The 27889-nt window shown below is 65.0% G+C and overlaps 2 protein-coding genes and 1 long non-coding RNA gene across 3 annotated transcripts; 1 reads left to right on the top strand and 2 right to left on the bottom strand.

The window, feature by feature from the left end:
• Positions 1 to 453: 453 nt before the first annotated feature.
• On the bottom strand, positions 454 to 7061 carry FDXR (ferredoxin reductase). Its single transcript, XM_051831572.2, has 12 exons — positions 6921 to 7061; positions 6220 to 6317; positions 3652 to 3747; positions 3402 to 3524; positions 3214 to 3327; positions 2928 to 3029; positions 2415 to 2522; positions 2135 to 2219; positions 1816 to 2015; positions 1567 to 1738; positions 903 to 1073; positions 454 to 823 (listed from the first exon to the last, which is right to left on the bottom strand). The coding sequence occupies exons 1-12, from the start codon at positions 6997 to 6999 to the stop codon at positions 693 to 695; spliced, it is 1479 nt and encodes a 492-aa protein (XP_051687532.2). The 5' UTR covers positions 7000 to 7061; the 3' UTR covers positions 454 to 692.
• On the top strand, positions 4788 to 9006 carry LOC138846020 (uncharacterized). The gene is made up of 3 exons (XR_011383369.1): positions 4788 to 6143; positions 6652 to 7564; positions 8450 to 9006. It is a non-coding gene; the product is annotated as an uncharacterized lncRNA (long non-coding RNA).
• Positions 9007 to 9405: 399 nt separating this feature from the next.
• Positions 9406 to 22396, bottom strand: FADS6 (fatty acid desaturase 6). The gene is made up of 6 exons (XM_051831573.2): positions 22164 to 22396; positions 21480 to 21646; positions 14609 to 14789; positions 14067 to 14254; positions 13000 to 13179; positions 9406 to 12584 (listed from the first exon to the last, which is right to left on the bottom strand). Exons 1-6 carry the CDS (start codon positions 22324 to 22326, stop codon positions 12435 to 12437), a joined length of 1029 nt encoding a protein of 342 aa, XP_051687533.1. The 5' UTR covers positions 22327 to 22396; the 3' UTR covers positions 9406 to 12434.
• Between the last annotated feature and the right edge of the window lie 5493 nt (positions 22397 to 27889).

Genomic DNA, 27889 nt, shown 5'->3' with positions numbered 1-27889 from the left:
GGCTGTCCCGAGATGTGGCGACTGCAAAGTGCTGTTTTTAAAGGATTGTGGATCTGGCCTGGGACGCGGCGAAGGGAGGACTCGGGCCAGCACCCAGCCCAGGGGGCCGTGCCGCCGGGAGGGCCGGGGCGAGCTGCTGCCGGCTTCCCCTTTCTTGACTGGCTGGGACTGTTCTGGGGGCTACCCAGAGACGGAAACAGGCAGTGGGGCCAGCAGAGCCAGAAGGCTAGGGTCTGATCTGGGGTGCCCGCAGTGGGTGCGGAAGACCGGCAGGGCAGGCAGCGGGGCCAAGCTGAGAGCGGAGGGTGGGTGCCTGCCAGGCCCCGCAGCCAAACCCCCTGGAGCCCTGAGCCGGAGCTCTTGCCTGCAGCGCCACCTGGCGGCCACAGGTGAGCGCCGGCCAGAAGGTGACACCCCCACCCCCACCCCAGAAGTACTCATCACACACAGCCCTGGGTTGTAGCCGTTTATTTCCAGCCCTGTCTGGCCTCGTGGCCCTGCACAGCAGGACGGAGGTGGGAGAGAGCAGTCCCCCGCAGCCCCGCCCACCCTCACTGCCTCCACGCGGAGAGCGCACCCCGCACCGGCCAGGGGCGCTCCGGGGCCGGGGCAGGCAGCAATGCTGCTGCTCTCCTCTCCGCCCTGCCCTGCCCTGCCCTGCCCTGCCCTGCCAGGGGCGGGGAGGGGGGGGCTCAACGCCCCAGCAGCCGCAGCATCTCCTGAGTGTCCACCAGCTTCTCGCGGGGCTTCCCAGTGCCCTGGCCCCGGGCCACCTCCTCGGCATCTAGCTTCTCCCAGTCTGAGAAGGACACCAGCCGGACCCCTGAGCGGAGCGGAGATGAGTCACCCCCACCCCCACCGCTGCCTTCCCGCCCCGCCCCGCCCCCTCCCAGGGCCCAGACCTCGGCTACTGAGCAGGGCCTGGACGGCCGCGAAGCCCGGCCTGGGCCCCGCGGGCAGCAGCCCAGCCCTGAGGTCCTGCAGCAGCGTCTGGCCGGTGAGAAAGCTGTCCGTCATGGTGGTGGCGATGACGCCCGTGGGTCCCCGCTTCACCCAGCCACTGCAGTAGAGGCCTGAGGGGCACAGGTACCAGAGAAGGTGGCTGCACGCCCCGTCTCTGTGCACGCGCGCCGAGCCTGCCAGCCGGGCCACCGTGGCCACTGTCCCCAGCCCGCGCCGCCCAGTGCCCCGGGTCCCTGCAGTGGAGGAGCTGCCGGGAGGGGGGCAGAGCCGGGGCTTGGCCACCTCGGGCTTCCGCGGCCCCTACTGCGCGGGGCACTGATCAGACCAAGGGGCCGCCCTGCTCCCTCCACTCCCAGCACCGGGCTCAGGGCCGAGCGCACAGCAGCCCTCAGTAAAAGGTTTGTTGAATGACTGCAGGAGCAGGTGTGTGGCCTGGGGGTCCCGGACAGATGGGGACCTCCCTGGGGGCCAGGGAGGGGCCAGGGTGGGTCCCGGGCAAGGGTCTGCCTGGAGCGGCTTCCCGGCATGCTTTGCGTGAATAAGTAAGAGCAGAGGAGGGAGTGGCCCGGGAGACGCCGGCTTCCTCGGCCCCACTTCTCTCACCTGGCATGTCCACAACCCGGCCCTCGGTGTTGGGGATGACCCCGAGTTTGGGGTCAAAGGGCACACTGGGGTCGATGGGGCGGCTCTTATACCCGACGCTGCTCAGCACGAGCCCACATGGGAGGTCCTCCGTGTCTCCCGTGGGCACCGCCCGGGTGGCCTCGCCGGCTCCCTGTCGGGCAGAGCGTGGGCAGCAGTGGGCTGGGGAGGAGGGGGTGTCGGGCTGCGCCCGGGGAGTGCGAGACTCACCTCCAGCCTGGTGACTGCCAGGCGGACGCCCGCCGCCCGCCGCCCGTCGGCCGAGGGCAGCACCTGCTCCGGGCTGCGGAAGAAGCGCAGGCCCCAGGCGCGCGAGGCCCGGGCCCGGCGCGCGGCCTCCTCCTGCCCCGGCTGCTCCGTGGCGGCCCGCAGCAGCAGCTCCGTCAGCCGCTTCCGCGGGCGAGGCACCTCTGTGGGCAGTGCGGAGGGATGGAGGGACGGACGTCTCAAGGCGGCCCTCCCCCCACAGCCCTCCCCCAAGCCCTCTCGGGACTAGGCCATCCTCCCTCGCCCGGCCGGGGCCCCTCACCCTGGATTCTGTCCTGGAGGCCCAAGAAATCGGCAGGATCCAAAATGGGCCGTGTTCCTGGCAACTGGATCATCTCCCGGAGCTCCTTGGGGGCGGGGGGAGGGGCGGTCAGGCCCAGGACGCTGCCCGCCCCCCGTCCCCCGCCCCCCCCCCCAGGCTCGGGCCCTGCCTCCCCCCCTCCTCTCCCGGGGGTTCCGTCTGCCCCCACCCCCACCCCTGCAAGGGGACACCTGCCCCCACCCCCGGCCCGGCCCGGCCCCTCCCTCTCTGGCTTGGGCACCTTAATGGTGAAAGCCACTTGCAGGGGTCCGCGCCGGCCCACGATCCACACCGTCTTCACCCGGCTCTGCCTCAGAGCCTGCAGGGCAGCCTCCGTGATGTCCGTTCTCTGGCAAAAGGAGGGCCCTGAAGTCATGGCATCTGGGGAAGGGGACAGGCACGCCCCGGCCCTTAGCCTGGAGACGCCCAGGACCGTGCCACCTGCGCCCCCTGGTGGCCACACGGAGCACTGCCGGCCCAGGCGGCAAACAGCTGGTGGGGGACACCAGGCCCCGACTCTTCCCCGCACCAAGTATCTACTAAGCACCAGGCATGGGGCCCGCCCCCACGGAGCTGCCGGTACTCATCGCCCCCTCATCAGTGAGCGTAAGGCTGCCACGGCCACAGCGTGCGTGAGCAGGCGCAGACAGGTCCGAGAGGAAGGGTCTTGGGGGGGTGAACCTACAGGGAGGTCCTGGAGGGAGGAACGACTGCGCCCCACCCCCGCCCCTCGGGCCCTGGCCTGGACACTCACCTCGAGGTGCTCAGGGGGCGTCAGCAGGATCCGGGCCACGTCCAGGGCCACGTTCCCCTGGCCCACAATCACGGCCGTGTCACAGCTCAGGTCCGGCGCCAGCTGCAGCGAAGGGTCTCGAAAGGGCCCCAGCCTTGGCGTGGGCCGGGCCGACCTCGGCCGCAGCGGTGCCCGGGCTGCCCCGCCCCACGCAGGAAGTCCGCCCAATCCCAGCCCGGCGCTGGCCCCTCCCCCCCCACACCTGGCACCCCAGGGTGGGAGGCGGCGGAAGCGGAGGCCGACTCACCGCCTGGTTCTCGGGAAGCCCGTTGTACCAGCCCACGAAGGCCCGCGCCGAGAGCACCCCGGGCAGCTGCTCGCCGGGGATGTCCAGGGCCTGGTGGTCCTCGGCGCCGTAGCTCTGACGGAGGCCCAGAGCCCTCAGCGCCCGCCCCGCGCCCGGGCGCCCCCCACCCCACCCGGACCCGCGCTCACCAGCACCACGGCGTGGTAGGCCTCCCGCAGCTCGGCCACCGTCACGTCCCTGCCCACCACCACGTGGCCCCGGAAGGCGCAGCGCTGGGAGCGGGCCGTCTGGGTGAAGGTGCTGATGACGTTCTGCGGGGACCCCAGGGCGGGAGGGGTGAGCGGCGGGGGCAGCTCCGGGCCGAGCCTGTGCCACCCTGGGGGTCATCCCGCCCGGCAGGGGGCCTCCCCACCCCCTCGTGCCCAGAGAGACACCCACCTTCACCTCGGGGTGGTCAGGCGCCACGCCAAAGCGCACCAGGCCGAAGGGCACGGGCTGCTTCTCGTAGATGTCCACGTGGGCCTGGGCGTGGTGCTGGGGAGAGGGCGGCAGCTGGCGGGGCCCCCGTGGGTCCTCCCTCACCCCCACCCTGGCCCGGACCCTCTGTGAGGAGGACGGGCGTCCCGACAGCCAGACAAGGGAACGGGGTGACACAGGCAGCACGAGGGGCTGAGGTCAGACTTCAGGCAGGACTGCCCGCCACGCCATTGGGAGAAACATGGCCGACCCAGGGGGCCCAGCTCTGCCTCAGCTGCAGGGGGCTTCAGGAGTGACCCCGGCCCCGCCCGCTGACCCTTCCAGGACCGCCCAGCCGGGCTGCCGGCTGAGAACCACCCTGGAAGTGCAGCCCCACCTTAGCCCGCCCAGGGGGACGCCAGCCCCACCCTGCCCTGCCCGCCCACCCCTGCCCGTCCACCTCCCTCAGACCCCAGGGGTGCTGTGCCCAGGGCGACCCCAGCCCCGCCGGCGGCTGGCTGGGGGTCACAGGGAACGTTTCACAGCTTCTCCGGACGACAGGCCACCCCTCTGGGTCATGCCCGAGGCCCAAAGCGCTTAGCCTGGGGCCGGGCCCACCGTGAGCCGCAGATTGACCCGGCGCACGTCACTCTGTTGCCCGCCATCCCTCCCTCGCCGCCCCAGGCCCGGGACAAAGCTCAAAGCTCGCACAGCGCCCTCTGGGTCTGCAGCTGCGGCAGAGCCTTCCCGGGCCCCGCTGCCCTCTGCCAGGCCACCCCGAGCCCGGGGCTCAGCCCCCGCCTGTCCCAGCAACCCCACAGCCCCGCTCCCCGCCCCGTCTCCACCACCCTGCGGCTCCGGCCCTGCCCATGTCCACCCCGCAGGCACAGAGCGTTCAGAATGAACACGGAGCACTGTCCCGCCTCCAGCTGCTCAGAGGAGCCGGCCACCTTGGGAGCCCACGCTGACCCTCGCTAGGACGGAGGCCCTCGCGCGCGGGGCCGCGTCTATGCCCAGGGCGTGGCAGCGGCCAGAGAATGGCCAGTGGGGGCCGGCGACGGGCCACGCCCAGGTCCCAGTGCCTCCCCGGTCAGCGGTGAGACCGTGGACCGCCTCACACGGCCTTCAGCAAGAGGGACCTCTGTGTTTCAGCTTGTCACGTGCTGGCCCTGGGAGACCGCACCCCACACCTGAGCCGAGCTAAGCCCCACGGCTCCAAACACGGCCCCGTCTAAAGAGCAAGGACAGTCGCTCAGAGCCCCCATAGGGTCAGCTCGTTAGTGGCCTCTGTGTGGACCTCCAGCCCACGTCGCACGTGCAAGTGCCTGAGCCTCTGCTCACAAAGGGGCTGCCGAGAATCCTGCCTACTCTCCCCACTCCCAAAGCTTCAACCTCACTTAACGCAGTGGCCCTGGGAGCTTGCTGGGTCTCTGGAGCCCAGGCTGTCTGTCCTCTCGCGTGGCAGCCGACCCGTGGCCGGGCCTTCCAGGATGACGCCCTACAGCGTGGGCCGCCCTCGCCGGAGCACTGTGCAGCCACACACCTTCCCCAGAACAGCTCCCAATTCACTGCCTCGTGCCCTCCATCCCTTCCCCGGGGGGGGGGGGGGGGGGGCACATGAGTGCTTCCCCTCGCTGCCTCATTCCCCAGATGCCTGTAACAGCCCTGGGTCCAGGGCCTCAACCCAGGGCTCCCACGTGGGTGGTGGGAACCCACTCTCGCTCAGGGTCTGCCTGGCAGGCACGGGACCCAAGTGGGACACGGGACACCCAACTCGTATCTCAACTGCTGGGCAGCAGCCTGGCCCCCGCCCCAGCTTCTGATGAGCCCACCCGCCTGGGCCCCGGCTGCTCCCGTCACGGCGGCCAGCTGTGCCGTGTTGTCTGGGAGGCAGGCACAGGCCCCACCCCCACCCCCCCGCGGGATGACCAGCTCGCCTCTGCCCCCCGAGACCCTCCGTGTCCTGAGCAGACCGTGCCCCCGCCTTTCCAGCAGGTGCATAGTTACCCTCTCTCCAGACACGCCAGGGCCCCCAAAGCTAGGCCACCGCCCCCACGGCGCCGTCAGCCCGGCTCCCCCGCCCCTCCCCATCCCAAGGTCTGAGTGCAGCCCAAGCACAAACAGCCCGCAGCCTTGGGGCCGTCCCGCCAAGGCCAGAGTGCAAAGCCCTGAGACCTTGGCGTGGATGACGGGGAAGGGAGGAGCTGGGCTCGGGAGGGCACAGCGATGTGCGGAACGGTGAGTGGCCCCCGGGGGGGGGGCGCCGGGGCCGGAGGAGACAGAGGGAACACGAGGGAGGGCCCGGCCACCAGCGGCTCTGCTTTCGCTCCCTGGAGGGCTCGGTCCGGGAGGCAGCGCTGCCCACCTGCCACGCAGAACTGCCCACTCTCACGGCGAGGACCTGCGCCGAGGGTCCCTCCCCGGAGGCAGGAGAGGATCCAGCCTAGAGCGGCCAGAAGCCCCCTCCTCCCCAGGTACCCAGGAGTGGCCCTAAACCTCAGTGGGGGCGGGGCGGAAGCAGCAGGTGGCAGGGGCGGGGGGGGGGCTCACCTTGAGCAGATGCTGGGCCGTGTAGAAGCCGGCTGGGCCACTGCCCACCACACAGATCTGGGGGGTCGTCTCCTGCGTGGAGAACCGCTGGCCGAAGCCTGGGCCGCCGAGGGGAGGGAGGTCAAGCGAACACGCCCCCTCCCCACCCCCAAACCAACCTCAGGGGACGTCCCGAGCTTCACCTGCCCCCTGGGCATTGGCTGGGCCCCTTAGCCCCCCTGAAGCCCCCAAGGCGGGGCTGCACTGCTCACCCCCACAATGACCACGAGGCCGACAGCGGCCCGCCCGGCCACCCCGTCTCCCCAAAGCCGCCCTGCGCACCAGTCCTTCGTTTTTCCTTCGGGGCTCCCCACCCAATCGGCTAGAATTCCACATTCCTCCGGAGACTCGGTGCACGGCCCCCGTCCCCTCCTAACCGCTCCCTCTCCACAGAACGCAGTGGACCCCGGCTGGACCCCACAGAGCTCCGTGTCGCCCCCGGCACCCCTCCTCACACCTGTGGACCTCGCGGTTTCTCCTCCTCACCTGCCGACTCCCGCCGCACCCTACAGGCCTCACACCTCACGGCCCAGAACCCCACCTGCCCCGTGCGCCGCCCCCAGCCCCCGCGTGGCTGGACCCCGCCCCAGCCCCGCGGCCACCCCTGGCGCCTGCAGGCCTCCCCGCTCTCCCACTGAACCCCAGAGGTGCCCTGCTCCTACCCGGGGAGCTCCCTGCGAAAGACAGCCGGGTCCGAGGCCACGCTGACCGTGGCCACCAGCGCCAGCAGCGCAGAGCCATGGCTGGAAGCAGCAATCAGCGGCCGGATCTGTAGCCCGGGACTGCTCCGCGCTCGGCGCCGGCCAGACCCCGCCCCTGCCCCGCCTTTAACCCCGCCCACCATCGAGGCCCCGCCCCAATCCCCGCCTCCCACGCGCTGAGACAGCAGTGTTGTGGCCTCACTGCGCCCTCCGGATCCACCCCCTATCGTTAAAGCCCGCCCCTCAAGACTGCCGGACCACACGCGACGGAATATTTCCCCCAATCACCCGCCCCGGAAGCATAGAGCTGGGGAAGAGCGAATCCCCATCGCTGTTTCAGTCAGGGAGGAAGCCAATGAGAAAGGAGCTTGCTTTACTGAGCTCCTCCCACCCTGGAGAGGCTCCGGTCGCCCACTGATAGCGCAAGCGCCTTGCCTCTGTGAGAGCGACGATTTCGCCCCAGCCAATCACGAGCCAGGTTCCAAGCGCGCCTCCACGCCCATTGGGTAATTGCCGCAGAATCCGGAAGTCCGGAGAAGGCGCCCCGGCGGGCGCCCGCGGCCTGTCTTCCACTACAGGTGTTCGCGCGTGTGCCCCGGCTTCGTGTATGTCCAGCCTCGCCTCTTCCCCCATTACGAAGGCGGGGAGACGGGAGGAGCGGCCTACTCGGGTCCCGACCCTCCTGCAATGCCGGGATCGGGGGAAGCGCCCACGTGGGTGCAGGTCCCCAGGGTAAACAGTGCGCGTTTTAGTGCAACTTTCTAATCTCTAAATGATCTGCTTTTGGGAAAGGCAGAGAGGCGGAGGTCTTCCGTCCGCTGGTTCGCTCCCCGGATGCCCGCAGGGGCTGGGACCCGGCCCGAGTGGACGCGGGAGCCGGGGCCAGCGGGGGTCCCTCGGGGGTGGCGGCCGTGCGGGCCTGCATCCGCTGGAAGCCGGAGGGGAGGCCGGGGCCCGCCGCCTGCCCTGCCCCTCGTGCCTCTGCCGTCGTGAGCCCTCGCCTGCCTCAAGCCAGCCTCAGACCTCTGCCGCGCGGTGTTGGGTGGAATGGGGCTTTGCTAACTTCCAGAATAGAAAATACAGCCAATTAAGGCCGAGAAGCGCCGGCACCGCGGCTCACTAGGCTAATCCTCCGCCTTGTGGCGCCAGCACACCGGGTTCTAGTCCCGGTCGGGGCGCCGGATTCTGTCCCGGTTGCCCCTCTTCCAGGCCAGCTCTCTGCTGTGGCCCGGGAGTGCAGTGGAGGATGGCCCAAGTGCTTGGGCCCTGTACCCCATGGGAGACCAGGATAAGTACCTGGCTCCTGCCATCAGATCAGCGCGATGCGCCGGCCGCAGCGCACCGGCCGCGGTGGCCATTGGAGGGTGAACCAACGGCAAAGGAAGCGCTTTCTCTCTATCTCTCTCACTGTCCACTCTGCCTGTCAAAAGAAAAAAAAAAAAAAAAAGGCCGATAAGCTAAATTGCTGCAGTTTTGTCCTTTGACATCAGCAGGGTCCGAGGCCGGCATTGTGGCACAGCAGGTTCGAGTCCCGGCTGCTCCACTTCTGATCCAGCTCTCTGCTGTGGCCTGGGAAAGCAGTGGACGATGGCCCAAGTCCTTGGGCCCTGCACCCACGTGGGAGACCTGGAAGAAGCTCCTGGCTCCTGATCAGCGCAGCTCCAGCCGTTGCGGCAATTTGGGGAGTGAACCAGCGGATGGAAGACCCCTCCCTCTGTCCCTCTCTCTTTAACTCTGCCTCTCAAATAAATAAATCTTTAAAGGGGGGGGCGGAGGCTGTGAGGATTAGAGACCTTCCCCCTTGGAGCTTAGAAGGGGAAAAAGTCTGAGTAGTGGGAGAAGAGAGAAAGGAAGAGGACTTGGCTATCGGTCATACATGACGGGGGCGGGGGGCTGCTCCCCTCTCTCAGGCGGGGCTCCAGCCTGGCCCAGCCCTGGCCATTGCAGGCATAGAGGAGTGAACCAGTGGATGGAAGATCTCTCCCTCCCTCCCTCCCTCCCGCCCTCTGTCTCCTTTCAAATAGATGAACATAAACATTTTTTTAAAGAAGCGATGGGCGGTTTCATGGCAGGGCAGGGACAAAGCCACAGGAACAGAGCTGCTTAGTTAACCGCAGGTGACGTTGGTGAGGTCAAGGGCAGCGCTTGGGCCCCTGCCTCCTGCGTGGGAGACCCGCACGGGGATTCGGGCTCCTGGACTGCAGCCATCTGGGGAGTGAGCCGTGGACAGATGTCTTTGCCCCTCTGCCTTTCAGATCATTTTTTTAAGTAGTGCAGAGGGAGCGTTATGCCCATCGACACGGGCCTTTGAGGGAACCGGCTGCGCCTCACCGTATGACACGCGGCTTAGTGTCAGCTCGGGGAGGTGGAACTCCCGGGTGACTTCGTTGTGATTTTTCAGCCTGGTCTGTGGGGGCCCAGCGAGAGGACTTAGTACAAAACAACGGCCTCTTGTAATGTTTTATTTACCAGTTTACATGCTCGCCTGTTGAATACACACACCGTGAGTGTCCAGCGTGGGTGACCCCAGGTGCGGCCGTGGAGCCCGCTCCCGGATCAGGGGCGAGCCTGGGGCTGGTATCCCAGGAGCCTGCCGGGCCCTCTTCTGAGAAGCTGTGGGGTTGTGTGGCCATCCCGTGTGGGGAGCAATCCGGACTAGACTGAGTTGCTGGAATTAGGACTTATTCTATGCATCTGCTCTCCCACAATATGGCGCTGGGAGAGAAGTAAACAGCTTCTGCACAGCTGCCTCCAGTTCAACCAATAAACTGCAGGACCTGCTCCTGATTGGAGAGCAGCGTGCTTGGCGTGTGGGCAGCCGAGTTGGGATTGGCAGAGGAGGACTATAAAGGAGGAGAGAGACGGCATGCACCAGGAACATCTAAGGGGAACATCTAAGGGAACACCTGTGCAGCCCCCGAGAGAGCCGGCCGGCGGTGTGCTGCTCCCCTGCGGAAGTGGGGAATGTGGCCAGGGGGAACTGCCCTTCCACGGAGGTGGAAGGGATAGTAGCCAACCCGGGAAGAACCAGCAGCAAACCCGGGGAGGGCCGAGCAGACGAAAGAACAGCGCAGGGTCCTGTGTCGTTCCTCCACGAAGAGGGGGAGCGACAGTCCCGCTGGACCAGGAGCAGGCCGACTGGCAGGCAGGCTCGGCACCGCCCGCCGGCCTGTGCCGCACGACCCGTAAGGATGGGTTTTACATTCGCTAATGGCAAAGCGTTTTTGGAAGACTGTTCCGTGACACGTTTTGTGGCTGTTCCGTGCTCGTCTGCACCCGTCCGTGGCTGTTTCTGCACAGCTGAGGAGCTGTGACAGCGACCACTTGCTCCACACAGTCCCACACACCTACCTGGCCCTCGGGAGAAGGAGCGACAGCCCCTGCATGAACACGAGGATGGGGGCCGGGTCTCGGCCACTCGCGACCCTCCCCCGGGGCTTCACACAGGGCCTGGCCCCGCAGACATTCAGGAGGGTGACTGCTCTCCCAGGGGAGAGGGACGCGGACACTGAGGACCAGACTCCAGAAGGCTGTGGGGCCGCCCTCCCACAGGCAGCGTGTCTGCTGGCCCAGTGCGTGCATTCTGAGTCAGCGTCCACGCTTCCCCCACCCCCGGCACCGTCCGTGACACGCGGAAAACCGTCCACCCCGCGTGTTCCTGCCGCTGCTGTCGCCTCCCACGCGCCTCGCTCCACCGCCACTCCCTCACCTCTCAGGTCCCCAGAGGAACCGAAAACCGAGCTTCACCGCAACCGAGTGACCGCTCCCGGGGCGCCCTGGCCACCGTGCCCAGATCGACACCGCGAGTCCCTGGGGGAAGGGACTGGGTGGGTTCAGCCACTGGCCGGGACCAGGCCTCTCCTGACATCACATTTTCACAGGGAGACGGCAGATGGATGCATCGCGCTCCAAGACCTCACGGCCCTTTCGGAGCCTCTAGTGCACTTCGAGAAAGCAGCGGGCTGGGAGGCGGCCAGGCCTGCGTCGTTCCGGGAAGGCCACGGGGATCCAGAACTCCCCTCCCAGCAGGGCACAGACAGGACCCAAGTGGGCGAAAGGACCATTGCTCAGAGGTGAAGGGCACACCCCAGGCCACTGGGGGGCGAGTGTGAGCTGGAGCTGCAGGGGTGCCCCCCCACCACGGAGGGGAAGGCAGGGTGGAGAGGAGTGCGCAGGACCCCAGGGGCAGAGGGCAGCTGCCCATCCCAGGCCACGGTGGCCGGCCCGGGCTCCGAGAACGCCGGGCCAGCCGACTCTCCCGCCCACCCCCAGGGCGCCCGTTCACTGGGACTTAGCCTGCCCTTCACCCCTTCCCAGGACCTGAGACCATGCACTCAGAAAATGACTTGCAACTTCCAGACCAGAGACAGTGCTGGGCCCCGCCCCCACCGAGGGCATGGGGCCACGTGGCTAGCAGTGGAAGCCCGGAGTGCTGCCAGGGACAGTGCGCAGGACAGCCCCCTAACCGCAAAGAATTATCCAGACAAAATGCCCACGGTGCCAAGGGGAGAAACCTTGTCCTAAGCTAAGCGCTCTGGCCGCCTCCTCTGTCCCCCACCCCTGCGTCCAGCCTCCACCGGGACACCTCCTGGCACCCGCCCCAGCTGGTGCAGCCCCCGGACCTCTCTCAACTCTGCCCACGTTGGGCTGAATCCCAGCAGTGTCCCCCAGACAGTGTCCCCTCAGCAGCCACCTGACATCTGGGTCCCGCCTCCCACAGCCACGCCCAGCCCTGGACTCCATCAGACCCGGTCCCACAACCCCTCCAGCCTCGCCTGCCCCCAGGCTCACTACTTCCAAGCATCGTGGAACAAGGCAGAATCTTCAGAGCCGCTCAAAGCCAAGGTCGCGCCCAGAGCTCTCGTGACGTCCCCCAGCGCGGTCCCCTGGAGTGTTCCCCCCCAAAGCGCACTTGCTTCTTCCCCCAGCGCGGTCCCCTGGAGTGTTCCCCACCAAAGCGCACTTGCTTCTAGCCGCGGGCCATGGAACACCCGGCCTGTGTCTTGCACGGGTGTCTCCGGCTAGAAACTAGGGAAGGTGGCCCAAAGGGACCTCGTCCTGTGGTCCCTGGGAAGAGGGCACCGTGGGGCTCAGGGCCTCAGGGGGCACAGGAAGAACCGGTGGCCAAGCAAGTGTGCAGCTCTCCTGAAACCAGCGAGGCCCCAGCGGAGGGGGCTGGCCCTTGTCTCCGTGCCCCTGCCACCCCTCCTCCTCTTAGTCCTACATAGGCGCCTAAGATAAGGCCAGCTGAGGTCCAGAGCAGAACGCCCAGCCACCAGCACTCCTCTCCCCCAGACACCCCTCAAAGCCCAGAAATGCGACCAAGGCACCCGCCAGGATGCCAGGCCGAGCACCCCTGCCCCAGTGCCACCTAGGGCCCCCCACTGCAGGTGCACCTCCACACCCACAGGCCAGCAGCAGCGGGAGGACGGGGGCTGGGCGGGCAGGGGAGCCACGGCCGCGCCGGCCCCGCCGTCACTGCAGCCCCACCAGCTCCGTGATGGGCGGAGCGTGCACCATGAACTCCTCGTAGCGACTGAGAAATAACCGGAAGCGAGACAGGTAGGAGTCCTCGTTGTAGGGCAGCTGCTTGTCGCGGAGAAACTGAGACACCACCGGCTTCACCTGGAGGAAAGTGAGGGGCAGAGGGAGCCACGAGCGGGGGCGGGGGCTGCCTCGGCCCCGCCCACCCCGGCCCGGGCTCTGGCTGGTCTTGTCCCCCGTGACCTGGATGGCAGCCAGGGCTCCCTTTTATGCGGCACCTACTGTGTGCCAAACGCTTCAGGCCTCTTTATTTCCTCCTCAAAGCCGGCTGCTGCAAGCACCGCGCTCTCCCCTTTTACAGAATCAGAGGCATCCCTGAACTTGGCCGGGGCTCACCACTAGCAAGAGTCCCACCTGCTGATCTGAAACCCGCCTGCTGCCTCGCCTGGGTGACCTCGGAGCCGCCAGCTGGGGGACGCGGGGTTCAGGTGGACCCTGGGGGTGACCCACGCTGCCCTTCGTCCCAGCCGCCCCCCAACCCCGAGCCCTCGCCTACCTTCAGGCACATGTGGTCAGAGAGCCTGGGGAATAGGTGGTGCTCCACGTGGCAGCTGATGAGCGAGTGGCCGAAGGCCCAGTCCAGCACGGGCTGCCGGGGCAGGTTCAGCACCCCCAGGCTCATCATGTGAATCCGCCGGGGCTTCTTGTCCAGCGAGAACATGGGCAGCCCGATGTGCTGTGACGGACAGGCGGGTGATTGACAGGAGGGTCACGCCCTGGGGCGGGGCCGGGCAGCCCGGGACCAGCCCACCCTGCTCCAGACTTCCTCATCAAGCACTCAGGGGTCCGGGAGGTTCTTCTGACTGCCCCCCACAAACCTACTAAGGCAGGACCCGGGAGAGTAGGGAGCCGGGTTCCTGCACCAGCTCCAGTGCCAACCCTGTGTGCCCTGCGTGACCTCCCCCATCTCTGGGCTGGGCCGGGCTGGGCTGGGCTGGACTGGGCACCTCGGCCCCCTGATGCTCTGGCACCTGCGACTGCCCACACTCACAGCACCACACTGCCTCATCCCACCAGACCTCCTCCAAAATTCTGTTCATTCAAGGTCAAGTTGGCACATCCTCTTGTATTTTTCCATTGAACAAGCATGGAGAGGCGCTGCCCTGGCCAGCACTGTCCTGGCTCTGGGGCACTCAGAGGTGGACGGGAGCCCCCGTTAGCACAGGAGAGGCAGACGTGGGATTACATTATCCAAACAGCTGCGCTAAGTGCCCGGACGGTGACACACAGGGAGGTGGAGCCTGGGGCCCTCCCCAGTCGGGACGAGGGAAGTGTCCCCCAGGAAATGGCACCAGAACTGCGTGCTGAGCCCCCGGCCTTTCACGAAGCCCCCATCCCCACCCCAGTCCTGCATCCCCTTCCTCTGCCTGTTCAGGGCACTGGCTGGTGCCTGGATCGACCCTGGCTGGGCATCAGGGCCAGCCAGCGTGGAGAAGCAAAGCCCCGCTGGAAACCCAAAGTCCGGGCTGAAGCCGGGAGTCGGGGCAGCCTCTGCCGGGCCCCTGCCCAGGCACCGTGGAGAACATGGCCCAGCCGCCCGCGCCCAGGCCGCGGAGGCCTCACCTGGAAGATGTTGACGTGGAGGTAGGGGTGGGCCAGCAGGGACCTGGTGAGCAGCATGCAGAGCAGGGCCGAGCCGCGGCTCCGGAAGCCCGACACGTGCCGGAGCAGCCAGTAGTGAGAGTAGAGGCCCAGGGAGATGAGGGCCAGCGTCCGCAGCGCCGCCCCCAGGTCCGCCTTCCTGAGCCGCTCTGCCAGGGGGCACGAGACACAGAGTGAGTCCCCGGCTGCCTCCGCCGCCCTGCAAGGTGAGGGCGCCGTGGTGCAGGTGAGGAATCGGAGAGATTAAACAGCCCGACCAAGGTCGTGACCTGGAGGAAATTTCCAGAATAAACGAGACTGCAGAGACCTGAGTCAGCGGGAGCGAGGTGGGCTGTGACCCTTCATCTCCGCCCAGCCCCCGCGGGGAACCGCCCAGCAAGACAGGCGGCAGGGAGTCAGCTCTGGGGCATCGTGGGAGAGAAGTTAGTCACCCCAGAGCTCGGCCCCTCCCACGGACAGACAACCCCGAATGCAAGTACAGACCCAGGCCCTCGCGTGCTTACCGACAGCCACCAGCGGGGTCATGATGGGCACCAGGAAGGGGGCCAAGAACATGTAGACGTAGCGATTGAGGCAAGGCAGCTTCCAGGTGCTCGAGTCGCCCAGACCCACCACGTTGGTGTAGCCATGGTGCATCTTGACGTGGCCGTACTCGGCGTACTCTGCCGTGAAAGACGTGCACACCTAGGGGAGGAGCCCCGGAGGGAGCGGCATCAGGGGCGGCTGAGCCCGGCAGGACGCGGGGACGCCTTCCTGCCCTGCACCCCCATCATCAGCCTTGACCGTCAACTCCCAGGTAGCCGTGACCACACAGCAGCAGCCAGGAGAAACAGCCGCACCCACCATGGGTGGAAGGCCAGACCCCCAGAGTGCCACTGTGCCACTGTCCACCCAGGCAACCCTGAGGGCCCCAGGGGCTGGCAAGACAGGGTGCACTGTGGATAAAGCTCCTGGCATGGGTTGCAATTTTGTGCCGTTTAACTTGCACACACCTGCACCCCCCAATACCATGTTGCAGTCGGAATCCGTAGCAGTCGGGAAAGGGGGCACAGGAGTGGTCCGGGGGCGGGGGACCATCTCCTGAATTGCACAGGATGGAGTGAGGCTGCCACGAGTGGAGGCCGAGGGCTCCCTTCCCCCTAAGGGGGACCCCTCAGAGACTCTCCCGCAACAAGGAGAACAGTCATTCTCTATGCAAAAGAGGAGCAAAGGATGCAAATGAGTATGCAGATGCCAGCCCTTTCCCATGCACCCCCCAGGCCAGAAGGTTGTGCTCATTTTAGTGGAGCTGCTGCCAGGCTGTTTCTGGGGGCACCGGTCCCCGAGCCTGGTGGAGCCAACGGGCCAGCTCCATTGAGCGTTCGCTATGCACCAGGCTCAGGCTCCGCCTGGGTGCTTTACCCACTTCCACAGCCAGGGGGCAGTGCTGTCCTCGTTAGCAGCCCACAGAGGCCAAAACTGAGAGGGAAAGCAGCCAGGTGACCCCAGGGCACACGCTTAGGTGGCGGCAGAGGCAGGAGCTGGATGGGAAGGCTCGGATGCCACCCGAGACTCCTGACACTTACAGCAAGCGAGCCGGGAGTGGGGGCAAGAGCAGAGAAGAAAGGCAGAGAACAGGTTTGCCAGGGCCCGCGCGGTGGCGCAGCGGGTAAAGCCCCCGCCTGCACTGCTGGCATCCCACATGGGCAGGGGTTCGTGTCCCGGCTGCTCCACTTCCAATTCCGCTCCCTGTTAACGCACGTGGGAAAAGCAGCGGATAATGGCCCAGGTGTTTGGGCTCCTGCACCCACGTGGGAGACCCAGAGGAAGCTCCTGGCTTCAGCCTGGCCCATCCCCAGCCGTTGTGGCCACTGGGGAGTGAACCAGTGGATGGAAAATCTCCCTTTCTCCTTTTCTCTCTCTGTAACTCTACCTTTCAAATAAATAAAATCTTTAAAAAAAAAAAAAAAAGGCAGGAAGCTGGATTGGAGGTGGAGCCAGGACTCAAACCCAGGAATTTTGTGGCAGGAAGTGGGCTTCCCAAGCGGCATCAACCCCTGAGCCAGACTCCCGCCCTGGTTGATTTATCTGGACATCCTATATCCTGTCTGAGAAACCTATCACCACAGCCCAGAGTCCCAGCGACCCCCACCACTCTGAAGGCAGCTGGGGAAGCGCTGCCCCCCTGCCCCGCCCCTTCCCCAGGGATCCCCCAAAGGGTCCAGAGTTGGGAATGGGAGTCGGGCAGGCTCCAGCCCAAGTCCTTCCCGCCTGAGGGACACTGCCCCTGGGTGTCCCCGAGCCCTTCTTTCCCACCCTGCCCGGGCCTGCTGCCCTCTGCGCCTGCGCCTGTGCCTGTCTCCAGGGTGGCCCTGCCGTGGCTCCGGCCCCAAGCTGGAAGCCGGGCCATTGCACTGGGCTCCTCCCTTTGCCTCCTCGCCCCCAGACCCAACCCGGGCAGCCTCCTCCGGCCCCTAGCAGCCGCTGGCTGTCTCCCGCCTCCAATCCAGCAGAGTGACCTAATTAACGCCCAACTTTTTGATTGTGTCAGAATTTTATATCTGTGGCTTTTTAATCCTGCCACGTGCTGTGTGTTTAAGATAAAGCAGAAGAGAGAAGGACACGGAAGACACCGATGACCTGGGCCAGCTCCCAGGAGGACAAGGGGCAGCGGCCGACCAGGGGAGGGCCACCTGTCACTGGCCCTCGGGGATCCTGAAACCTAGGCAAAAAATAAGCCGTCTTTGAAAGCGGCCGACTTGGACAACTGTCGGGCCGTGGGACAAAGTCCCGGCCCCTCTGCCTGGCACGCGGGTCTCCGTGCCGCCTTCCTCCAGGGAGTCTGCTAGATTTACTGACCCCAGGTTTCTGTGGGCCCGGGGGCCCTGCACTGCTTCTTGTCTGTCCGTTTGTCTGAAACCCCCCTCCTGCCTCGGAGCTGCCCTGCCAGTGCCGGAAGCTTCTCCTCCCAAAAGGATCGCCAGGGTCCCCAGGCCTCTGCAGCACCGACACTGGGGGGGGGGGGCTTTTTGTTTGTTTTTTGCTGGGGAGTGGTCCTGTGTGTGGTAGGGTGTTGAGCAGCACCCTTGGCCCGTGTCGACTGCACGCACACACACACACACACACACACAGGCTCCAGACCTGGCCCGGTGTCCTCGCCACAAGCCCCCCACCCCCCCACCGTCCCAGTGGCCCTGGTCCCCTTGTGCGGGCCGGGATCCTGGGCTGCCCTGGGCTTGCATCCCAGTTGTCCCGCATGTCCACCCTCAGGCAGCCTTGATTTTTTTTTTTTTTTTTTGACAGGCAGAGTGGACAGTGAGAGAGAGAGAGACAGAGAAAAAGGTCTTCCTTTGTCAATGGTTCACCCTCCAATGGCCGCCACGGCTGGCGCGCTGCGGCTGGCACACCGCGCTGACCCGATGGCAGGAGCCAGGTACTTATCCTGGTCTCCCATGGGGTGCAGGGCCCAAGCACTTGGGCCATCCTCCACTGCACTCCCTGGCCACAGCAGAGAGCTGGCCTGGAAGAGGGGCAACCGGGACAGAATCCGGCGCCCCAACTGAGACTAGAACCCGGTGTGCCGGCGCCGCAAGGTGGAGGATTAGCCTAGTGAGCCGCGGCGCCGGCCAGGCAGCCTTGAGCGAGAGAGTCGTGACCCCCTGGGTCCAGGTTTGCTCATCTACAAGTGGGGGTGATAACAGCTTTGATCTCCCAGGGAGCCGTGACCTTGAGCAAACCCACAGTGAGGGGCGGCCTGCAGCCTGCAGTCTCGGCTCACGTCCTTGGTCTCTGTCTCTTTCCCTGCTCGACTCTGAGCCTTGGGTCTTTGCCCATTTTTCTTTGATTGATTCGAGAGGCAGAGAGATGGACAGGGAGTTCCCACCCCCAGATGCCTGCAAACAGCCGGCAAGGGGCTGGGGTGGGAGAGAAGTCTCTGCCGCTGCTCCCCAGGTCCTCCCTCAAGGTGACACTGCGCAGACTCGGTGCGACACCAGCCCGCCCAGTGCTGTTCCAGGGGCCTCCTCGGCCCCCAGCCCTCCTCTGCCTCGGCAGGAACCACCTCGAGACTCCTTGCTTTGCTGGTGTGTCAGGCTTGTCCCCGCCGCAGCACAGGGAGGAACAGCCAGGATCCACACACACGGTGCTGGACTGTGTCCTTCCCTTGCTTCAAATACTGAGTGGGCTTACTGGGGGAAACCTGGGAGGGGTCCACCAGACCTCTCTGTCCTAGTTTCGCCAGTTCTGTGGCTCTGTTTTAAAAACTTTCTTTCTATTACAAAGATATGGTTTGTGCTGAAGATCTGAGCGCGCCCTCTGAATACACTTTTAAAGTTTAAAAAAAGAAAAAATCATAGCTGAGCTCACTCAGAGAAAAGCAGAGAGGAGCAGCGAGAAGAGAGAGAGAGAGAGAGAGAGAGAGAGACGGCGGCCGGGGCTGGGACCTGCAGGAAGCAGCGGGGGCCCCCTGGTCCCCTAGTGTGGGCCCCCCCAAGGCACAGCTCCCCAAGGCCCCGCTGGGAGCTGGGACCCCTCCCTGCGGCACAAAGCCCACTTCACAAGGAGGTTTGGCAGCTGTGCCACAACACAGGGCTCTGTGCCTGGCACGGCCCGGCCCTGGCCACGCAGGGGAGCATCCTGGGCTGACAAGCAGGAGAGCCCCTCTCGCCCTCCGACCTCAGGAGTTAGTCCTGCCCATGCCCCAGGAGACACCTGCACCCCCCCCTGCCCCCGCCTGGTGGCCAGCGAAGCATATTGCCCTTCCTGGCAGTCCCAGGGACACATGCCCTGGACGGGGAGGGGCAGGCGCCCTCACCAAGCAAAACCAGCATTGTCTGTGGGCTGGAGAAAGGGCTGGGGGTGCCATCAGGGCGGCTGGAACTTCCTCCTGCGGGCCCGGCATGGCCGAGGGTGGTGGGGGCGCAGGCCTGACTCCTGCCAGAGTGGGAGCCTCCCCCACACCCGCCCCTTGCACTGGCTCAGAGAGGGCGAGGCCCTGCCAACACTCAGCTGCCATCTGAGGCCACAGGACAGCCCGAGGCACCTGGGCCTGAGAACCCAGCGACCCTGCGGTGAGGACGTCGGCTGGGGGCCAAGGTTTGGGGAGAGCAAGGCACCCAGCAGGACCCATGAGAGAAGACTCTAGAAGGGAGGAGGAGGGTCCCCGGGCAGCCACCGAGGACGGATGGGACTCTGGCCAGCAGAGGGACAGACCCAGCACCCCACACACACACACATGCACAGCCCAGCTGAGCTCTGTCCTATTCCAGTTAACCAAAATAAGACTACCACCTCCACGTGCTGCCGCCTTCCGGAAGCTGGAGGCGGGGCTAATGCCCTGCGGAGGACTCAGATCGGCCCTTGGTCAAGGCCTGGGCTGTCTCAGTTCATGACTATGATGACCGCCTGTTTATCAGACTAACACTTAGACATGAATTAAGTAACTAGCCCAAGGTCAAGGCAGTTCGAGGCTGGGATTCCAGCGAGGCGTGAGGCCCCAAAGGCTGTGTGACCCCGACACCATCCCCACGTCCAGCCCACAAGACCCGCCTCCCCCACAAGGCCCACACTACCCCCACCAATGCTAGCCGGCCTGGGGGTGCCAGGTCACTTCTCTTGTGCCCAGGGGTCCTCCCAGACCCACTGCTGTGCCACTTCCCACGGTTCACTGCAGCACACGGGGTGGCTGTCACAACACAAGGTGTGGTCGCAACTTCCCCTCCTCAATTGCAGGGTCCCCCAGGAAGTGGCCCTTCATCAGGCAGCTTTTCTCTGGACTTGGTCCCCAAGTCAACGTCGCCGTCATTGTAGACAAATACCGATGGAAAACCTACCGAGCACTCTGGCCAGAGCCAGAGCTAAAGAGACAAACAGGCAGCCAGGAGGCCAAGCTCTGGGGCGCACAGAGACAAGACAGGGAGCAGCAAGCCAAAGCCAGCTCAGAGGCGTCCTGGGCCTGCAGGGCTCTGGCTGAGTTCTCCAGCCAGCGAGTCCAGGAAGCCTTCTCGGAGGAGGCCACGCTGGCTGTACCTTTGCTCTGCACACGGAGCGGCCCCTGGGTGCCCCAGGCAGTGCAGCCCGGAGTCCCACACTCCAGTGGCTATCAGCTCCCCCGGGGAACCTGTGGGCCTCTTCTCCCCTTATCCTGGGCTTCACCTTGCTCAGCCGCACCCCAAGTTTGCAAGCCATGAGGTCATCGCTGTACCTAAACCTCTTGCGGCCGATTAGTCCGGAATTCGCAATACCTGCTCGCCCTCCGCTGCCTCCAGGCTCCTGGCGCTCGGTCCAGCTTTGAAAAATCCAGAGCTAAGCCCAGCCCTCGGGTTCCAGGATTACAACACTGCCCCTGAAGCCGCCCAGTGTGGCGCCTGCTTGCCTCCGTGGGTTACAGACGTGGTGGGCACTGGTCTCGTGCACCTGGCTGGAGCCACACCTGGGGACCCCTGGGAAGGAAAGTGTCTCACAGCTGACCCTGAGGCTCAGGAGTGTGTTGATTCCGGTGTTGTCCTTGTACTTCTGACACGTGGGGGCAGGGTGGTGGGAAGGGGAACAGAGGGGCTGGGGATGCAAGGTGGAAGCGTCTCCCCCGCTCGGCTGACCGGGAACAAGACGTGTGCGTGTGCATTTAATGACTTGCAGTTTGATAAAGTTGCTTCACTTTATAAGAAGTTCACAACTGAGCTCACTGGCCAGAAAAGGACAATTTCTGTTGCCAGCTCTCCTGTCATCTCTAAGTGGCCTGGGTGGCCAGGTGAGGCTGCCCCTGGACCGGACCAGAGACTTTGGAAACGAGTCAGGAGACAAAGATAGCCTGGCCTGGAACCTTTGCCTTCCTGCGCTTGCCAACAGGTGAGAAGGCAGCAGAGGCGGGGCGGGGGGGGGGTGGGCGGGAGAAGGGGGGGGCTTCCTGGAGCAGGGTCGGGGGAGCAGAGGGCTCTTCAGTTTGGCTCAGCCACTGCCAGGTATTGGAAGAGCAGCGTCAGGCCTTTCCCCTCCCCCACCTCTCTCTGCCAGTCACATTTTAAGTCCTGATTGCAACACCTGGAAGCCCCAACAGTTGTAGTTGTGAGCCAAGACAACCCCGTCCCAGGACCTGTCAGCCACAGGCAGCCTGGCAGGAGGACAAAGCCCTGGTCTCATTTTGCCCAGGGCTACAGAGCAGCCAAAAGGCACCCACAGGAGAAAGGAGAGGCCCAGGTCAAGTGCATGGCCACAGGGAGACACTTGGACGTGCTCATCAGGTCTCCCCCACCGGGTGCAAACTCCTTCCCAAGGGCTGGTAGAAGTGTGCACACACACACACACACGCTGCACACGGCACCCTTGACTCCACACCAACAGCTGCAGCCGGTACACACCTGCACACAGCAGCCACCCACCCTCTCCTCCCAGGCTCACCTCCACGAAGAAAAGCTCCCAGATCTTGCTCCAGCGTTTGGACTCGGTGAGGGCACCGTGAGTGGCCAGGTGGCTGCCCTTGACCGTGAGCGTGTAGTGGCACACACCCAATATCGTGATGCCGGAGGCAAAGACCAGGGCGTTCTCGGAGCGCAGGCACAGGAACCCTGCACAGAGACAGGACAGGGGGACGAGGTCGTTCTCAGGATTCCTGAGGTCTGTGCCAAACACCCAGCCCTGGGGCCGCACCCGCAGGAGGGAGGCAGGTCCCCCTGTGGCTGGGGGAAGGGCTGGCTCTGCCGCGGGATGTGGGACACAGCACAGCAGCCGACGGCTCTCACCCTGGGCTTCTCTCCCTTGAGCAGGGGTGGGGGCCGGAGTGTCGGGGATCCCATAGCAGAAGGGGTCCAGAGAAAACCCACCTTCTCTCCCCACTCCCCTCGCCCCTCCCTGGTGTCCCCAAGAGCATCCTCCCCCTTCCCCAAGCCCCTCACCCCTCCCCAGCCCTCCGGGAAACCAGTACCCGTGGCATCCCAGGCTTTCCCCCTTAGCACCCGGCTCCCTCGGGAGACACCAGGCTGCACACTTCAAATCCTACTCGCGGGTTTGGAGGACGTGTGACCCTCCACCCCGAGAGCGCCTTCCGCAGCCCAGCCCAGACCGTCCGGCGCCTGGGTTTCTCACCGGCCGGCAAGGCGAGGAGGCTGAGCGCGAGGATGGCGCAGTCCACGCCGTGGCGCTCCCACCACGAGCTCGCCTTCACCACGTCCTGGACGCGCGCCTCCAGCTCGCTCAGCAGCCCCTCGGCCCCACCGCCCGCGGAGCGCGCGTCCTGCTCCGGCTCCATGGCCTCCCTGCGCGCCGGGTCAGGACGCGGCGCAGGACCGGGGTGTGTGTCTGCGGCGCCGGGGAGGCGGGGAGTGCGAGCGGGGCGGACCGGGGCGGACCGGGGCGGAGTCACGCGCCGGCTGGGGACACCGGTCCTCCGGGTCACCGTGCTGGACGTCCCGGCGCCTCCTGCGGCGCGCGACAGCCACCCGCCCCACGTCAGGTGCACGCTCCAGGTCGGCTGCACCGGGACCGGCGCGGGAGGAGCCGGGGGATGTGCAGACGTGGGGAGGTCACTGGGGGGCGGGGATGGGGTGCAAGAGGACCAGCCTGGAGTGGAGGAGATCGGATGAGTAGACAGAGATGTCGGGGAGACCCCCCACACCGTGGCTTTTCCTGAGCCCCCAGTGTCCTGCTGTTCCGGCACCCTGCTGGGGCTTCAGATACCCAGACTCTGATTGGCACCCAGCACCCCTATCCCCCAGGCGGCTCAGGCCTCAGGAGGTTCCTTGTCCGCAAGGCCAACAGACATCAGGACCTGGAGCAGTGCCTGGCTCTCCGATGTTTATGAAATCTTGGCACAGAAAATCCAAGGACTCACTCCTGTGGTTGAGCAGAGAGTGAATGAGGTCCTTAGCATGGGGGTCTCCTGCTGGGTCGTGGTTCAGGTGAGGGGGTGCAGAGCTATAGAGAAGCCATCCCACAGACCCCCCACTCCGGGCGCCTGGACACAACCCTGAGGTCCCTCTACAGCTCCACTCGCCAGGGTGCCCAGCTCCCAACCCAGGGTCCCAGCCGAGTCCTCTGGAGTGGTGGGGGGGGCAGGTGTCGGGGCCACACCTGTGCTGGCCCTCCCATCATCCCAGGCCTGCCTATCCTGGCTGGAGCTGACCTTGGTCCTCCAAAGAAAAGCCCAGCCAGAACACCAGAACCAGGAGTCAGGAAGTCCAGCCGGGTCTCCCCCGGGGGTGGCAGGGACTGGCACCAAGGGCATTGCTGCTGCCTCCCAGGGTGTGCATCGGTGGGAAGCTGGGGTCAGGAGGAGGAAGGCAGGCACTCTGGTGTGGGCTGTGAGCATCTTAACCACGAGGCCACAGGCCGGGTCCTGTGTCAGTGAAGGGAGGGGTGGCCACCTGCCTCCCCCTCCCCACCCTCTCCCTCCCCAGTGCACCAGAGTTTTCAAGGAGGGGCCACGTGCACTTTGAAAAAGCACATTCCCGTTCAGTATGCAAATTACAGCGCATTCCTAAGGGGGGTGTGCTTGCCTCAGACCCATCAGGTGCATCCTGGGACATCTGAGGGGTGTGGGGAGGGGCAATGCAGGGTGCCCACGGGCGAGGTGTGTGAGAGCAGTTTAGGGGAGCCGGGAAGCTGGATGGAGTGGATGGAGCGAGGGAGACCAGGTCAGGGACTGGTTCAGCACCCCCAAAACAAGACAGAGCGGCTACGGGGCAGATGATGGGGGTCCCCAAACCAGGGGGAGTTGAGTGGGCAGTCACCCAAAAAATGCACCAGCAGCCAACAAGCACACCAGAGGATGCTGCCACCGGGAGTCCACAGGGAAATGCAATTTAAAGCTCTGAGAATATTGGGACCGGAGCTGTGGTGTAGTAGGTTAAGCCTCCGTCTGCAGAGCCGGCATCCCATACAGGCGTGGGTTCAAGTCTGACAGCTCCACTTCTGATCCAGCTAATGCGCATGGGGAAGCAGTGGAGGATGGCCTGAGTGCATGGGCCCCTGCACCCACATGGGAGACCCAGAAGAGGCGCCTGGCTCCTGGCTTCAGCTATTGCGGCCATTTGGGGGAGTGAACCAGTGGCTGGAAGACCTCTCTCTGTCTCTCTGTCTCTCCCTCTCTCTCTATCTGTAACTCTTTCTCTCAAATAAATATTTAAATAAGATTGTCTTTCAGCCCCACTGATATGGCTGAAGTGGACCAGATGAGCAGGGCTACGTGCTGGCGAGGTGGGGCAGGGGAGGGAGCCGCTAGCCTCTCCCCCACCACTGATGAGGGGGAGAAGTGGTTCAACCCCTGGGCAAACAGCCGGGCAGCTTCTCATGGGGTTAGCGTATGACCCAACCATGCGGCTCCCAAATATTTACCCAAGAGGAACAAAAACAGAGTCTTATACCTGAGTGACCACAGCAGCCGGACCCACGGTGGCCGAAGTGGAAACAGCCTACGTGTGCATGCACAGCCAGACCACCACACGGCCACAGAATGTCGGCAGTGGACCGGGCGGCCACGGCAGCCAGCCGACTCAGACGTGTGTGCGCGAAGCCCGCCCTGCTGGATTCCGCACAGGTGATAGAAATCAAAGCGGCAGTGGCCTGGGGCGCAGAGGGTGGGGACGCTTCCTGGGGAGAGGGAAATGGTGGCTGTGCGTATTTATCAAGTCATTGTCCTGCGCACTCCAAATGGGTTGCCCCTTATTATATTTAATTACATCCCAATAAAGTCGATTACAGCAAAAACAAAACAGCAAGGAGGATTTCTTGTGAAAGACTGAGGGAGGCCTTCGGCACCGCGGATGAGCTGTCTCAACGCCCACGTCCCATCTGGGAGTGCCTGGCTTGTGTCCCGGCGGCGGCTCCTCTGCATTCCAGCTTCCTGCCGAGGTGCATCCTGGGAGGTGCAGGTGAGGGCTCAAGTGCCTGGGTCCCTACCAGCCCTGTGGGAGCCCTGATGGCTGGCGTTCCTGCCTCCTGACTTCGGCCGGGCCCAGCCCTGACTGTTGCGGGCATTTGCGGGAGTGAACCAGCAGATGGAAGATCTCTTTCTACCTGCCCGTCCCCCTGCCTTTCAAATAAATAAATAAATAGAAATTTGGTGGAAACAGCGTTGTTGAAGATGAAGATCTGCAACCCCCAGATGGGCAGAGAAACACAAAAGATTCCCAGCAGCAGGGACAACTCAGATGTCCATCAGCAGTAAAATAAGCGAAGCCTGCTATTTGCACACCACAAACACGGGCAGCCCGGGAGCCGGTGTTGTGCCCAGCGGGTTGAGCCGCCACTTGCGCCAGCGCCGGCGCCCACACCAGAACGCCGGTTTTTTTATTTGTTGTTTGTTTGTTTTTGGACAGGCAGAGTGGACAGTGAGAGAGAGAAACAGAGAAAAAGGTCTTCCTTTTGCCGTTGGTTCACCCTCCAATGGCCGCCGCGGCCGGCGCGCCTCACTGATCCGAAGCCAGGAGCCAGGTGCTTCTCCTGGTCTCCCATGGGGTGCAGGGCCCAAGCACTTGGGCCATCCTCCACTGCACTCCCGGGCCACAGCAGAGAGCTGGCCTGGAAGAGGAGCAACCGGGACAGAATCCGGCGCCCCAACCGGGACTAGAACCCGGTGTGCCGGCGCCGCAGGCAGAGGATTAGCCTAGTGAGCCGCGGCGCCGGCCTAAAACAATTTTATTTTAAAAACTGAGCATAGCCCCTGTGGAGGTATAACGCATAAGCCACGGATCCAGCACAAGGACTCGAGGGCGTCCCTTGGCCGTGGACGAGGGGCGGCTGTGCGTGTGTGGCGCAGGGGCTGACACCCCTGCCCACTGCCCCCGGAGTCAGAGCAACACCCGGACTCTTCCCCCGCCTCTCCGCACCCGCCTCACCTCCCAGCCGCTGAACCATCCCCTCCAGCTCCGGGTCCTGCCAGAAGGTGGCGACACCTTGACCAAGCCTGGAGAGGGAGGAGAGGCCCTGGGCGGTTGGCCCCAGGCCTGCCCCATCTAAGTTGCCTGCTTGACCCCTCCTGGGGGGCGGTGCAGGGAGCAGGCACGGGCATGCTCCATAACTACTGCCCGTAGCAAGTCACTGGCAGTTGCCATGGCAGCCTCCCCCTACCCAGCCACCCCCCACCTGAACTTGCCTCTGCTCCCACCCAACCCCCAGCTGCCTGCACAGGACCCAGCATGTGTGAACAGCACCACTGGGCTCTGGAGTCCAGCACACTTAGTCGCTGTGTGACCTCGGGTGAGTTACTCAGCCTCTCTGAGCCTCAGTAGTTTCCTGTACACTAAAACACAGCCGTGTAAGGAGTGAGACGACCAATCCCCTATAAACTGCTGTGCACGCCTGCTCTGGAGACCGCTCCGAAGGCAGCGAGGTCTTTGGGACCTGGGACGAGCAAGGTTTCGGACTTGCGCTGGAGGGGCCTACAACCTCGGGCTGCATCGCTCTCCTGGGCCGGCGAGTCCAGTGCCCGCTGCGTCTCCATCTCCAGGTGCTCCCCTGCCTGGGCCCGGGGGACCGCTCGCTGACCTCTGACCCCCCGTCTCACCCGAGGGCTGTGTTCCTGGGCAATGGCTTCTCCACGTGCACCCCCGCAGCCCCGCTCATCCCTGAGTGTCCGTCACTCCACGGTGTTCCCAGGCCGCGTTCACCTGCTGCCTGCAGACCCCGTGGCTCTGGGCTCCCTCTCCCCCTCACCCCCTGTCTGCCAGCCGGCGTCACGCCTCAGGGGTCGCACATGGCCAGCAGCGAGTGCTCTCGGGCACTGGGACCTGGCCGTACATGCAAGGTGTCCCCGTGTCTGGGGTGCCCACCCGTGTCAGTCAGGATAAGGAGCGCCGGCTCCCAGCTGCTGTAACGGACCAGCCCAGCGTCTCAGCGGCTCAGTGCAACCCGGGTTATTTCTTGTTCCCATCACAGCCCAGTCTGGGTGCCAGGGCCCCCTCCAAGTTCAAGGCAGCCAGGCCTCTTCCGTCTTTGGTGCCTCCGTCCCCAGCCCTGGGCCTCAGTGGCTGACCCAGGAGCGGAAGGGAGAGTGTGTGAAGGTAGTTTCAGCTCCAGGTCCGGAAGGGGTGCGGGGCACTTCCATCCACACCCCTGCCCACAACCCACGCATTCGGCCCCAACCCTCCCACAGGTACACGAAGGAGGCCAAGGACCCTGCAAGCCCCCCTTTGCGTTTCTCTAAGCCTCCTCCGTGACTCCCCACTCCCCCCACGGTGCCCAGCACACTGCCTCAGTGCCGTCCGTGCCCAAGTTCACCAGGTGACGGGCAGAGCAGTGCGAGAACGGGCTGCCTGCAAGAGACATGCTGGGGTTTGCTGGAGAGACAGGTCCCGCCTGCTCGCCGGACAACGCGGCTTCCCCCCGTGCTCGGCACACAGTAGGTGCTCAGTAAACACTTACGGGCTAGATGAAGAGGCCGCTGCACAGCGGGTTAGGAAAGCAGGCTCGAGAGACTGAAGCTTTAAAAGCACAGTCGCAGGTGGGGAAGACATGAACCCAAACTGGAGACCGGCAAGGTCCCCCCGCCCCGTCGTCACCTGGCCCAGGGGGAGGAGCTTCCGGAACCACTCAGACACGAGGGCCGATGGCCAGGCGGGGTGAGCTCGGGTCCCCGCTGGCCCTCCAGAGCTCCCCATCACGGGACAGAGATGACTCCGCCCTCCTGTGATTGGGATCTTCATTTGCTGGGGTTAATTACTGTTGTGGTTGGGGTGTGGTGAGAGGGAGTCCCGCCCTGGCCAAGGGGACCCCCAGCTGTGGGTGCGGAGACCCGGGGGCTGCTTCTGGGCTGGGAGGTGGCCCAGGGTGGGATCGGGCGGGCCTCTGGCCTGCAGGTTAATCACTCTGTGCGC

The sequence above is a fragment of the Oryctolagus cuniculus genome, chromosome 17 (assembly GCF_964237555.1).
Source record: "Oryctolagus cuniculus chromosome 17, mOryCun1.1, whole genome shotgun sequence".
Lineage (NCBI taxonomy): Eukaryota > Metazoa > Chordata > Mammalia > Lagomorpha > Leporidae > Oryctolagus > Oryctolagus cuniculus.
The sequence above is the reverse complement of the archived record's forward strand: the minus strand, read 5'-3'. Positions and strand labels throughout refer to the sequence as shown.